Consider the following 14,404-nt stretch of genomic DNA (forward strand, 5'->3'; position numbering starts at 1 on the left):
TATTTAGGTTTTCTTTATATCCATCACTAAAGTTTTATATTTTACCATAAAGGTCATATAAAGCCTGTTATATTTATTACATCCTCGTTTTTGTTGCTGTTGAAAAGGGCATCCACTTTAAAATTAAAGGTCTCTTCTCGGTTGTAACCTGACAGCTCCATCTCAAATAGCTCCCTCTTACCCTGCTTTGTTTTTCCTTCCAGCACTCATGATTGTCTGACCCTTTATTTCTACTAATGTTAATTGTCTGCCATGCCTTCTAGAACATAAGCTCCCTCCAGGGAGGGATGCTGTCCCTACAACAGTGTCTGGCAATATGGTAGAGCCAACAAATCATTGTTGAATGAATGTTGACTAAGTTGCAGTTGTTGATTTTTGCATATTGTCATTTTATCCAGCAGCCTTTCTGCTTGTTGGAGGATGAGCTCTCCTAACTCTGGATTTATAGTTCTTCCTTTCTAGTCCTTACAACTTTATCCCCTTCCTTGTCTTGCTGAGTTGACTGACTCTTCAGCACTCTGTGGTATATGTAGTGAGAGCAATGATTGTTTAAAAGTTTACCTCTAAGTATAATACTTGATCTAGGGTTTTAGTAGGTATTTCTTATCTGTTTAAGAAAGTTTCCTTCTATTCCTAATTTTTGAAGATTTTTAAATAATGAACGTGTATTATAATTCACCAAATGCTTTTCTGCAAATATGACTGATTCTCTCCTAGTATATTTTTGCCTTGTTTTTTGCCCCTAGTCTGTGTATGTAAATTGCCCTAGTAGACACTCTATTTCAGAGATGAATCTAACTTGGTTATGGACTCATTTTGCTAATATTTTACTTAAGATTTTTCATCTATATTCTTAAATAAAATTGACCTGTACTTTTGCTTCCTTTTACCACCTGTGGTGGTTGAAGCTGTCTGTAGCCCAGAAAAACATGTTCTTAAGTTGGGTCCACTCCTGTGGGTGTGCGCCATGGCAAGTAGGACCTTTTGACGTGCCTCTGCAGTTCAGGTATGGCCCTCTCAGTCAGCCTCTTACTGGAGTCCCTTATGAGTGGAGCGAACTTCAGCCTGGGAGAAGAAGCCCCAGGAAGCAGGTGCCAACCACGACGGAACCCAAAAGAGAAGGGAGAGCCCAGGGGAGGCCACCACGTGGTCACGGGACAGGAGCCACGACCCCGGCGGCCGGCCGCAGAGCTCTGGATCTTGGGAAGAAAGTGTCGCCGTGATGACACCTTGATTTGGACTTATTTAGCCTCAAAACCGTACACTAATAAAATCCTGTTGTTTAGCCCTCCCCATTTCATGGTATTTGCTTGAGCAGGCAAGGAAACTAAACCCCTCCTCTGACTGGTTTTGCTCTCACGACTATGCTAACCTCATAAAATCAGTTGGAGAATGTCCCCTTTTAACTACTATTTGGAACAGTTTGTATAAGATTGAGATTAGAGTTATCGCTTTATTGAAGATTTGGTAGAACTCTCCTATAGAGTCATTTGGGCTCAGATATTTGTCTTATGTTGTCTATGGGCAATTTTTAATAGTGATTTCATTTATTTAATGACCTTTCTTAAGTTTTTCATTTTATTCTTCAACTAGTTTTATTATATATTTTTGTAGGAAAACTAAGAGTTCAAATATATTGATTAAAATTGCTAATAGATTTTATAATGATTTTTTTGCAGGAAACTGTGTTAGTCAGCCAAAGGGGTACTGATGCAAAATACCAGAAATCTGCTGGCCATTATAAAGGGTATTTATTTGGGGTAGGAGCTTGCAGATACCAGGCCATAAAGCATAAGCTACTTCCCTCACCAAAGTCTATTTTCATGTGTTGGAGCAAGATGGCTGCCAATGTCTGCCAGGGTTCAGGCTTCTTGGGTTCCTCTCTTCCTGGAGCTCCTTTCTTTCCTCTGTGTGCTTACTTCCCAGGGTTCCAGCTTAATGCTTCAGCATCAAAACTCCAACATCAAAAAACTCTCAACTCTGTCCTTTGCCATGCCTTTTATCTGTGCATCCCCACCCACCAAGGGGCGGGGGCTCAATGCCCTACTGACACAAGAGGTTTACTTGATTAAATAAATCCAATATAATCTCATATGCCCAGAGGAAAAGACCAGTTTACAAACATCATCTAATATTTCCTTTTTAATTCATCGATAATATCAAACTGCTACAGAAACATCCATTTGTGATATTTTAAAATTGTACCATTGTTGTAACACTCTGTATACCCTGTCCCTCCCATTTAGTCTCTTAAAATGACAGGAAAAGGCGGAGTTTAAAAGTTGAGGTTCTCTGACCGTTCTGTTTAGCGGTGGGTCTTGTCCAGAACTGGCACCTCCCATGCCTGGGAAGCTATACGTGGACCAGGGAAAGGGCTTCTCCCCCTTCCAGGGAGCCCGGCATCTTCTGCCAGGCCTGCCTCTTCAGGCTGGTTGGGGCAGTGGGCAGAGACCCCAGCCCACCCTGAGGTCCAGGAAGCAAGGCAGTGGTGCTCCACAGGAGGGCCAGGAGCAGCTCCTTCACCCCACAGGCCGGGCATGTGCTTCCCAGGAAGTCAGATAACCCGTCCACACTTCACGGCAGCTTGAGTCACAAGACTGTGCAGGGGTGGGGGCAGAAGTGGGGGCAGGAGGAAGGAAAACAAGAATTCCAATTGGTCCAGGCACAGGGCCGGCAGGCCTGGAAAAGAGCTGCAGAAAAGCCTGTGGCCTTTGCAGACTCGGGTGTGAACACCCACGTGCAGGTGTCAGGGGAGCCTGCCCTGGCCGCACCCACCAGGCCAAACCTCCCGCTCCTCAGGGAGAAGGGAGCACGCAGAGGGGCCTGGGCAGGGAGAGACCTGGCGCCCACTGCCGCTCCCCTCGGAGGCAGGGCCCAGGCCCGCGGCCTGCGGCATGGCCGGCAACGGGGAAAAACAGTGTAGCAGGGCCACCCTCAGCGCGGACTGCGCAGCCTCCTGTGGAAGTGTCTGTGGCTGGAGAACGATGAGAAGAGGTGCGACTGGGAGAGCTGGCTCCGCCTCCCGGGTGTGGACGAGGAGTCAGGACGTGGAGGAGAGGCTCAGCCAGAGCAGGTGGGCCTGCGCCGCCACTGCGAGAAGAGCCAGGAGCAAACCACGGCCAGCCCCGCAAGGCAGGCCCTCTCTGTGGCCGGTGGCCGCTGCTGCCTTCAGCTCCTTGGTTGAACCGCCGCTATTGGGAGTGTAAACAAGTAGAGAAGGGACATCTGCAGGAGACGAAGCAGCAGACCAACGAGGTGGTGGGCGGGAGAAGAGCAGGCCCGCAGCCCTGCTGCTGACCTAGGGCACAGCGGTCTCTGCCTGATGCCTGAACGCCAGACCAGCTGGACCTTGAACCAAGTGGCATCGATGGCTTTGCTAAGCAGACACGGGGGAACCCCCAAAGAGCCCTCGAAATTGACGTGGGGAGAATCCCAGCCACGACCAGACATCTTCACGCAGCAGTGGATCCCCAGTAATGATGAGACGTGGGGTCTACCCGGAACCCGCTGCCCCTGGCGCAGTCCTGGGCACCGCGTGGCCGCTCGCCTGCATCCCTCCGGGCTCTGGCTCTCTGCTCTTCTCCCAGCAGCACCTCCCTCTCTCGCTGGGTTTGCGCATCTAGCTTGGAGATGGCGCAGGAGCACCGCGTGGAGGCTGTGGTTCTCCTGCCAGGGTCCTGGAGACAGGCTTTGACGCTGTCGGCCCTCGTCAGCGCACGCTTTACTTTGCTAAAGGCTGCCAGGGCCACGTACCAGAAGCGGGCTGGCCTTTGTCATGGGGACTGCCTGGTTTAGAAGCGCCAATTCCAGGCATTGGCTAGGGGGCCACGTGACTGGCTTCTTTCACTGATACATTTAGTTTTTCCATTCATCTGTCGTCGGACATTTGGGTTGTTCCACCCTCTGCTCTTATGAATCATTCTGTGAACGTCTGTGTTTTTGAGTGGACATTTCCTTTTAGTTCTCTTGGGAATTAAACTAGGAGTGGGATTTCTGGGTCATAGGGTAACTTGAAAAACCGACAGCTTGTTTTCCGCAGCCGCAGCACCAGTTTACATTTCCACCAGCAGTGTACGAGAGTTGCTACTTCTCCACACCCTTGCCACCTCACGTTAGTGGCTGTCTGCTTTGTTACAGCCTGGTGATTTGAAGTGGTTTGAAGTGTGTTGCCTGGTGACTAAATGTGGTCCGGATCTTTTCATGTGCTGATTGGCCGTTTGTGTATCTTCTTTGGAGAAATGTCTATTTAAATCCTTTACTCATTTTCACTTTCATCATTTGCCTTTTGTTGTTGAGTTATAAGTCTTCTTTGATGTGGATAACGGCTTGCCAGGCGGCTGTGACAAATGCACACAACGGGCCGGGGTACATAACAAGCATGAGTTAACGCTGATCACTGCTTTGTCGGGCCATGCTTCTCCTGGATCAGTAGCGTAGATGCCCTGGCCTGCCACCCTCCTTGGGGTTCCTTGACTTGCTCCTGTGCCTCATCACATGGTCCCTCTTCTGCTTTTCCCCGACCCCTGGCCTCTGGCTCCTCCCTGTGGCTAACTCCCTCTAAGACCCGAGTGTTACGGACTGAGAGCCCTCCTGATGGGCTTGGCCACACCTGCATTAGAATTACCACCCGTAGAGCTCCTGCGTGTACATGAGTCGACACCACGGGAACATGTGAGAAGGCCAAGAACACGCCTGAGGATGGGGCCCCTGACTCAGGCACACACTGCATGGCCATGTGCTTTTATCTCCCCTGAGTAGATACCTAGGGGTGGGATGGCTGGGGTACAAGTGGGGGTATTTCAGTTTATAAAAAATTCCCAAACAATTCTCCAAAGTGGTCTATCAGTTTATATTTCCACCAAAAATGCATGAGACTTCCAGTTTTTCTGCATGATAGGCAACATTTGATGTTGTTAATCTTACATATTTAAATCATTTTGGTGGGTGTAAAGTGGTGTCTTATTATGATTTTTTATTGATATTTCCCTAATGACTAATGATGTAGAGTAATCACATTCTCATTGGCCATTCACGTCTTCTTTCATGAAGTGTCTGTTCAAAACTTTTGTCCTTTTTTAAAAATTGGATTCTTTGTTTTCTCATTGTTGATTTGTAGGAATTCTTTATTTATTCTAGAAATCAGTTCCTTGTTTGACATATGTTTTGCAATTACCTCTTCCCATCGCATTCCCAGTCTGTGTCTGCTTATTTTTTTCTTATTAATGTCTTGAATGAAGACAAATTTATATTTCGATGAAGTCAAATTCATTGGTATTTAATCTTTGGTGAGTGTTTTCTGCATTCTGTCTGTCAAAGACTCCAAAGATGCAAAGATACTCAAGATGCCTTCCAGGAGCTTTCTGGTGCTAGCTTTTAGTCTGGGTCTATAGGCAATGTGGAATCAGTTTTTGTGTATGGAGAAAGGTGGGGGCTGAAGTTCTCTTTTTCCTTCAGTATAGAAATCCAGTTTTTCCAGCAGCATTTGTTAACATGAATTTCTTTTCCCCATTGAATTGTCTTGGCATCTTTGACAAAAGTCAATTAACTGTGTATTTGTGGGTCCTTTTCTGGACTTTCTGTTTTCTTCTATATTGTCTAGACTTAAACCAATTTCGTATGGCCTCAGTTCAAGTATTTTTTTAAAGACCAGGTTTTTGAAACATTCATTTAGCACTTACGTGCTCAACATTCTTTATAGATGTTACTCATGAAAATCCTGTGAGGTACATATTATGTCCTACTACCCATTCCTTCCATCATTCATTGCAGAATATAAGGTAAGTTGTATAGGTGACATTCTTATAGCATGAAAGCAGCAAGAATTAGGATGCAAACACGAATCTACATGCTATTAGAAATCCCATAACTTTTTTACCACCCCAGAATTAAGTATTCATGCAGAATTAATTCTTGCATGACCATCATGCTTCCATTTGACCTTAAATGGCCTCTTAGCAGTTCCTAATGCTCCATCCAAACTATACCTTTCAGTAGCGCCCAGCATCCCAGCTCTTCTGCATCTAGACCTCTCACTCGTGCCCAGCATCCCAGCTCTTCTGCCTCTAGACTTTTCACTAGTATCCAGCATTCCAGCCCTTCTGCATCTAGACCTCTCACTAGTGTCCAGCATCCCAGCTCTTCTGCACATGTACCTTGGTGGAGTATTCTCAGACCACCCTCCCAGTCCTTTATCACAGCTAATGTTTTCCTTTCCATCTTGAAAAATTTCTCCATCAAGCTACCACTGAGCCTCAAACTAGAGGTAATATATCTGCCCCTGAGATTTTCATTGCTCAAATGGCATGGTGTTCTGCTTTATATTTTTCTATGCTTTTGCACAGTATTTCCCATATAAGAGAAACTAATTGAAGGTATTGCATTGTCTCTGTATCTTCTAAACAGGCATTCAACAAATTTGAAAGACTTTCCTGAGATATCTAAGGCATACTGTAATCAATGCTAGAGAAAGTTTAAAAAAAAATGATCAAGTTAGCCCAACACATGATTTGGGTTGACCCTAAAACTTACAATTTAATCTGCTCCCTTTTTTCACATTAGCACTTTCCAGCTGGAGGAGTCTCAGGGCTGTAGCCGAGACTTTGTGGAGATCCGGGAAGGAAATGCCACGGGCCCCGTGGTGGGGCGATACTGTGGGAACGTCCTTCCCGTCAATTACTCATCCATTGTCGGACACGTCCTGTGGGTCCGGTTCGTCTCTGATGGGTCTGGCAGTGGCCGTGGCTTCCAGGCTGCATTCACTAAGAGTAAGTTAGTTCTCTTTTAGCAATGGCTTCCAGATGGCATCCTTCAAATGAGGAGCAGTAAACTTTAGCGGTGTGCTGAGCAAGAACTGTCCTGAACTCTAAAGTGTTCTCCTCTATTTATTGTCCTCACGGAACGACCTTTTTGTATATTAGAAAGATTGAATTATGTATCAGTGGCTCATTAAGAGCCAGGGAGAATATCTTCAATGGCTCTAATTTTCATTTAAGCTCTAGTTACTAACATGGAATTAAATATTGTATTAAATATTTTTCATAATTTGCCTTGTCTTTATATCAGATTTGTCTCATTTGAGCCCATATTTTAAACTCCATATTCTTCAAATTAAAGACATTTAGTACTTTCAGGACTCACTTAAGTGCTCAGATATTTTATTAATGGAGTATTCTTCTAATACAACAAAATGTTAAATTTTTTAAATTTCTAACTCTACTTTTCTGTATTTAGCTACTCCATAGGTGGGAGCCAATCAGTCAGTTTTCTCTTATCATATAGACTGTTTAAAAACAGGCATCACTCTTTTGTAAAACAAGGTAGACTAGGTAAGCACAGTCATGGGACCAGTCTGGTGCCCCCCTTTCCATGTCCCCAAGCCCCTGGGATTGAAAACCCCTTTTTGCAAAGGAAGGCATTTCCTCTTTTCATTCCATGCAACCTCGGAGGATATAGAATTCTGTTCACGAAATCACCCTTCTCCCAGGAATTAACAGATAGCACAGAGACCTAAAGGGGAGCAGTATTTCTTTCAGTGTTCAGAAAAGAAATCTGTCAGTTAATAGCCCATCCTTTCAGCAGCCCTTGCCTTTGTTTCTTTCGTTGGAATAAAGAGCTACTCCAGGAAGCTCTGATTTACTGCTCTGTTCTCCCCACAGTATTTGGCAATGATAACATTGTGGGCACCCACGGGAAAATTGCATCTCCCTTGTGGCCTGGAAACTACCCCCATAACTCCAACTACCAGTGGGTAGTAAATGTGAATGCGTCTCAAGTTATCCTTGGAAAGGTCTTGGAGATGAATATTGAAGAAACACAAAACTGCTATTATGACAAATTGAGGGTGAGTTTCCATGTGCAATCACTACTCATTAATTTTGGTGAATTGCTGGTGGCAGAACTAAATCCAAGCTAATACCTATTTGAGTGTTTGGCCTATGTCATTACCCCCTTTAGATTTTCTGTACAGAGCTAATTCTGTATTTTGTTGTTTATCATCTATTCTGTAGCTAATAAGTTGTTTGTTAGCATTAGTGTAATTTACTTGTCAGGTTTTAGCAATATTTTAATTAAAGACTTGTTGTTGTATCCGTATCCTGTTTGTTTGTATTCTGGAATATTAAGATGCCAAAGCGTCATGTATATTAAATAAATCCTAATGTAAAGATTGCGTCTATCATTGCTGACCAGATGTTGATACTGGATCATGACCAGAAAATCCACCAGATCCCTCAGGCCAGGATCCCATTTCATTCTGACTTGGGTCCTCAGCACCTTACTAACAGAGCTCACAATTATTACATGGCTTCCAAACCAGAAGTGGAGAATTTTATGATAACTCTCAAAATGAACTAGCACCACCTTTGGGAAGGTGGCAGGCAGGAAGGGAAGTATGCTTGGATAGCCCCCCCCAAAGGCAGAAAAAAAAAATGTGCTAAATATTTGGAAACTATCAAAAATATGTCTCCAAATAGGTAATTCACTATTTTAAACCAAAGGAAAATTGTGTCATGAGTGCTTTGGCTGCGTGTAGCACTGTTGTCTGTGATTCCAACCCTTTCCTTTGCTGTAGGAGCCCCTCTGGGGACCTGCCCAGGTCCTGGTCTGCTCTTCTCCCACTCGTTCTCCAGGGCCTCGTCTTCTCTCCTCCCTCTTGTTCTCCAGGGCCCTTGTCTTCTCTCCTTCTCTCGTTTTCCAGGGTCCTCAATCCTCTCTCCTCCCCTCGTTCTCCAGGATCCTCATCTTCTTTCCTCCCCCTCGTTCTCCAGGGTCCTCGTCTTCTCTCCTCCCCCTCATTCTCCAGGGTCCTCACCTTCTCTCCTTCTCTTGTTCTCCTGTCCTTCCTTCCAGCTCCTGCTGAACCCCCACAGGGCATTCCTGGAGCACTGCCCTGTGAGCCATCCTGTTCCCACTCACCAGTTTTGCTGTGATGGCCTCAGAGTCTTGTCCCAGTGAGCTTGGCTGTTAATATAATCCACAGCAAAGTTATTCATGTTTTTAGTCACATTAAATTCTATATAAGCAAATTTTAAATTTCCTGACACTTGCTTTTTAAACTGCAATGGAATCTTTACTCTTTCACTTTTTCTCAATTAGGATAAATTGTAATAATTCAAGGTATCATTCTGGTTGTCTTTTCATGAAGAAAAAGAGATACTTGCCTGTGACCAAAGCTCTACATCTGTTTTCATGCAGATTTATGATGGGGTTGGCATTCACTCCCGGCTCATGGGAACTTACTGTGGTGCTCAGACGCCATCGTTCAGCTCCAGTAGAAGTTCTTTGACCTTCCAGTTTTCTTCTGACTTTTCAGAGTCAGGGAAAGGGTTCCTTCTGGAGTGGTGGGCAGTGGACATGTCTTCTAGACCTTCACCTACCATTGCTGCAGGTATGTGTGACAAAAATGGGATGTGTCGGGCCAAAATCACAAGGGGCCAAGTACACAGACACGTAAGAAGAAAAAGTACAACCCCAAAGCCCTGCCTTCATATGTTCATGTGTCCTTTTAAATTCATAAGGACCAAGTTTTGTAAAAATTGTACATTTGTATGTAAGAAATATGCTGGTTTTATATTACATTTTAAAATAGTAAGTAGGGGTTTTCTATCAATAAGATATTCTACTTAAAATTTCTGGATACTCCTTTAGATTTCTGAAAATTTGATTTGTACATACTATACCCACGATGTGGTTAAGGATCAATTCACAGACAGAGGTAACTATTTTTTCACTATATTTCATTTTAAATCTACCTTCAGAAATGCTTCACTTTCTCCTTAGCTGATAGTGAAGATTTATGTTTCAAGGTAAAATTAGGCTAATTTTTGAAAATTTTATCTTACTATTTTTAAGACATCCTTAATTCCCTCAGAAAAAGTAATGTTGACCTAGCAGTGTTTTAGGAGATTTTGTGTCTTCTCCTCAAAAAATTGTTTTAAAATTTTGAATATTTCTTATGGATTTGACGGTTGACATGTAAGAAATTCAGTAGATGTTTCTTGTAGGATATTCTCAGTCCTTGAAATATTTGGTTGGTGCATGTGATCCTAGGATTTGATTAAGGAATATTCAAACTTTGAATTTGTTCTAAACATTATAGTCTATTTGATTTTAACATTTGGAGAATTTTTATCAGCAGAGATCACTGATGAAAGTATAATTCATACTTATTTTTATTTAATGCTCCTTAGAATTTTGTTCTGAGATGTTATTTTCCTGTCCCTTGTGTGGTACTTTCTTGACATTGAAAGAGAATCTCTCCCTTAAAATATTAATCTTTTTATGTGAGGGCAAAATACCATCAGCAAGATTGCAAGACAATTTAGAGGCAATATTTAATACTTGATAGATACATCCAGAGCCCTCATAATAAACAGACTTGAGGTAAGCCTTTTTTACTACTCACAAATCTCAAGTCAGAGAAGGAATTGCTTATCCATGCAAGACAATATATCAACAAATATAATTTACTGCTTGTATAACTAGGATTCTCCAGAGAAACAGACAGGAGACTTTATGTGTATATATATGTGTGTGTGTATGTATGTATGTATGTATGTATATGTATATATATTATTATACACACTATATATACATATGTAAATTTTAAGAGATTTATTATAGGAATTGGCTCATGTGACTATGGTAATTGGCAAGTCTGAATTCTGTAGGGCAGGCTACATGCTGGGAACTCCAGTGAAGATTTCCATGAATTCCCCAGGAGAAGCTGGCTGGCTGAAGGAGAGATAGAAATTCTTCCTTCTGACTGCTGAAATCAGCATGTCTTCTTTTAAGACATTCATCTGATTGGAAGAGGCTTCTCCCTGATGAAGGCAGACTCCTTTTTTGATTGTAGATGTAACCAGCCACAGGTGCAATTAATTGACTGGTGATTTAAATATTTGAAATACCCTCAGGCCAATGCTTGCTTGACCAAGCAAGTAGACACCATAACCTGGCCAAGATGACACATGAAAGTAACTATCACACTACTCAAAATAAAATAACAAGTTTAACTCTAATCTGTATATTCCATAATTATATGATTTAAGTGGACAAGTGAATAGGAGATCATAAATCTCATTTTTCTTAATATACAAGAACAAGGAAAGGAGAGAAAAAGGGGTAAGAAAACCAAGATACAATCTATTCTCCAGGAGCTTTAAAGTGGTTGGGAAAGACAATACACTTCATACATCAATTAAATAACAGTAAAGCAATTAAATGATTAAATATTAAAGCAAGAGATGCAGTCAGAAAATAGGCAAGCAAAGGAAAATAGTCATAATGTGGACTGTGGTCATCTGATGGAACTTAAATGTCCAAGAAAGAAAGAAGCTACTGTATCAATCAGGACATGCTAGGCCATGCTGCAGTAACAAATAGCTCCAAAAATCTCAGAGGCAAGAAAACAATGTTTTTTGTGTGTTCATGGAAAAGACCACTAAACTAAGTAGAGACATCTGTGCCCACACAGCAAAGACTACAGACTTTACCCAATTAGTGCAGAAATGTCACTGAAATGAACATCAATAACAAAAACAACAACAAACCAGGGGCACAGGGGTTTGATTTCCATAGTTGCCACATTATAATATTTAAAATATCATGTTTTTAACAAATAATTATGAGACCCTCAAAGGAATAGGAAAATATGGCCCATATGCAGTAAAAAAGCAAATTTATATGCTATTGAAATTAAGTTAGTATTAATCCAAGCTATATTGGTTTAACATGTTACTTGTAGTCCCTAGAGTCACCATTAAGAAATGATTCAAAAACATATAGTATGAGAAAGAACAAGTGAATCAATACAGTATACTAGTAAATACATATTTAACATGAAAGAAGGAAGTAATGGAAGAATAGAGGGAAAAAAAGACAATTCCACAGTAATAGTTAGAGATGCCAAGACCCCACATTCCAGAATGGCTAAACAATGAATCTAAAAAAAGTAGAATACTTGAGCACTATTATAAACCAGGCAGAACAAACAGAAGTTTATAGAGCACTCCACCCAACAAGATCAGGACACTTGTTCTTCTCCAGTACATGTGGAACTTTCTCCAGGATAAACCATATGTTAGGCCATGAAACAAGCATTAATGTATGAAAGAGGTGAAATCATAAATAGTTGTTCTCTAAGCCCAATGGAATGAAATAACAGAAGGAAATTTGAGAAATTCAAAGAGATGTGAAAATTAAAAAGTGCATTCAGATAACCATGGATCAAAGAAGAAAGCACAGGAAAATTATAAAATACCTTGAGATGAATGAAAATGAAAAGCGAACATAGCTCAACTTATGGGATACAATGAAAGCAGTGTTCAGCGGGAAAATTATAATCATAAATGTCTACATTAAAAAGGAGGGAAAACATTTTAATCAATGACTAACCTAACTCTTTAAGGAACTATAAATAGAAGAGCCACCTAAAGCTAGCAAAAGGGAGAATATACTAGAGTAGAGAAGAAATAAATGAAATAGAAAAGAGAAAAAGAGTAGAGAATGTTGCTGAAACTGAAGCTGGTTTTTTGAAAAGACCACAAAAGTAGACTGACCAAGACAAAAAGAGAAAAGACTCAATTTACTAAAATCAGACATGAGAGCTAGGACATCACTACCAACATTACAGAAATAAAAGGATTATAAGGGACTACTATAAACTACTGTATGCCAATAAATTGGAAAACCTAGATGAAATGGACAAGTTCCTAAAATGATAGAAATGACCAGAACTGACTCAAAAAGAAATAAAAAATTTTATGATAGTCAAAAAATCTTCCACAATTAAAGTTCAAGGTCTTCTGGCCATACACAGACTTTTTAAAAAACTAGAAGAAGAGGGAACGCTCTCCAACTCTTTCTATTAAGCCAGTATTACCCTGACACAGAAACCAGAAAAGAGCAGAAATGAAAACTACAGAGCAGAATCCTTTATGATAAGGACAAATTTCCTTAGCAAAAGAGTGGCAAAGTGAACCCAGCAGTACATGAAAAGGCTGTACACCAAGACCATGTGGAGGTTACTCCAGGAATGCAGGCTGGTTTCACATACAAAAACCAATGTAATCTACCATACCAATAGAAAAAAGACAAAAAGCACCGGGTCCTCTCACTTGACAAATCTGACATACCTTCATTACCAGGACACTGGACAAGCCGGGAATAACAGGAGGCTTTCCCAGCCCGATAAGGGTCTGAGTGGCCCCAGGGCTGTATGAAGGGAAGGCGATTAGTCCTCAGGGCCCTAGAGCAGAGGAGCGGCCGCCCACAGGTCCAGGGAAGCAGCCAGGAGGGCTGGCTCAGCCCAGCATGCAGCAGCAAGAGGCCAGTGGACCTGGGATGCTGCCTGGTAGTGTTAGAGGGCAGGGCCGTGGCCATTGGTCAGACAGTGGGGTCTGGGGACCTGGCATTTGACCTCGTGGGGGCAGAGAGCCAGGTCAGACGTGGAAGGAGGGAGGAGCTGTTCAACTTTGGGAAGCAGGTGCCAGGGGTGCTCAAGAGGGACCTGGCGGGGCTGAGCCACCTCGGAGGTAGGGAGGCAGCAGGTGCTGTGAAAGTCCCTATTCTATTGTAATTCACTATAGGGCATCCCCAAATCCCTTCCCCTAGGGTCAGGAAGAAGACAAGGTGTTCAACAAAGTACTGGAGGTGAAAGCAGATAGGTAGGAAAAAGAAACAAAGGAGTCCAGATCAGAAAAGAAAAGTAAAACTGCTTCTGCTCTGATGACGTGATCATATATTTAGAAGATCCTAAGGAATCCACAAAAAACTATTAGCAGTAGTAAAAAAATCACAAGACACAAGATCAATAGGCAAAAACCAATTTCATTCATAGACACTAGCAATAAACAACCCAAAAATAAAATTAAGAAAGCAATTCCATTTACAAAAGCACCCAAAAGAATAAAATAGTAAAAATTTAAAAAAACAAGTGCAAGACTTGGATGCTGAAAATTGCAAAATGTTGTTAAAAGAAAGTAATGGCGACCTACATAAATGGAAAGACAGCCTGTGCCCATGGATTGAAAGACGTAATGTTGTTAAGCTAGCAGTGTTTCCCAAACTGATCTACATATTCAATGTCATCCTGTTCAAAATTGCTGGAGAAATTCAAGGGACTGAGAATAGCCAGAACAAAAGCAAAGTTGGAGGCTCTACAGTCACTGAACCCAAAACGCAAAGCAGCAATAATCCAGGGTGGTCCCAGCACAAGGACAGTCCGAGGGAAGAGCTGGGTGCCCAAGGACAGACTCTTACGTTCCATCCATTGATTTTGACCCAAGTTGCCAAGACAACTGAATGGAAGGAAGAAGAGTCATGTCCACAGATGGCGCTGGGACAGGCAGGCAGTCACAGATAAACAATGAGATTAGACCCCTTCCTCATTGTACCCCAAAGTTAA

At 42.2% G+C, this 14,404-nt stretch overlaps 1 protein-coding gene across 1 annotated transcript in view; it reads left to right on the top strand.

Moving 5' to 3' along the window:
- CUBN (cubilin) overlaps nucleotides 1-14,404 on the top strand; it is a 242,374-nt gene that overhangs the window by 143,698 nt on the left and 84,272 nt on the right. The window contains exons 37-39 of the mRNA XM_058297911.1: nucleotides 6,559-6,764; nucleotides 7,656-7,840; nucleotides 9,193-9,385. Of these exons, the coding sequence (XP_058153894.1) occupies nucleotides 6,559-6,764; nucleotides 7,656-7,840; nucleotides 9,193-9,385 (584 nt within the window). The remainder of the gene's footprint in view (nucleotides 1-6,558; nucleotides 6,765-7,655; nucleotides 7,841-9,192; nucleotides 9,386-14,404) is intronic.

The sequence above is a fragment of the Dasypus novemcinctus genome, chromosome 5, assembly GCF_030445035.2.
Source record: "Dasypus novemcinctus isolate mDasNov1 chromosome 5, mDasNov1.1.hap2, whole genome shotgun sequence".
In the NCBI taxonomy this organism is placed as follows: Eukaryota; Metazoa; Chordata; class Mammalia; order Cingulata; family Dasypodidae; genus Dasypus; species Dasypus novemcinctus.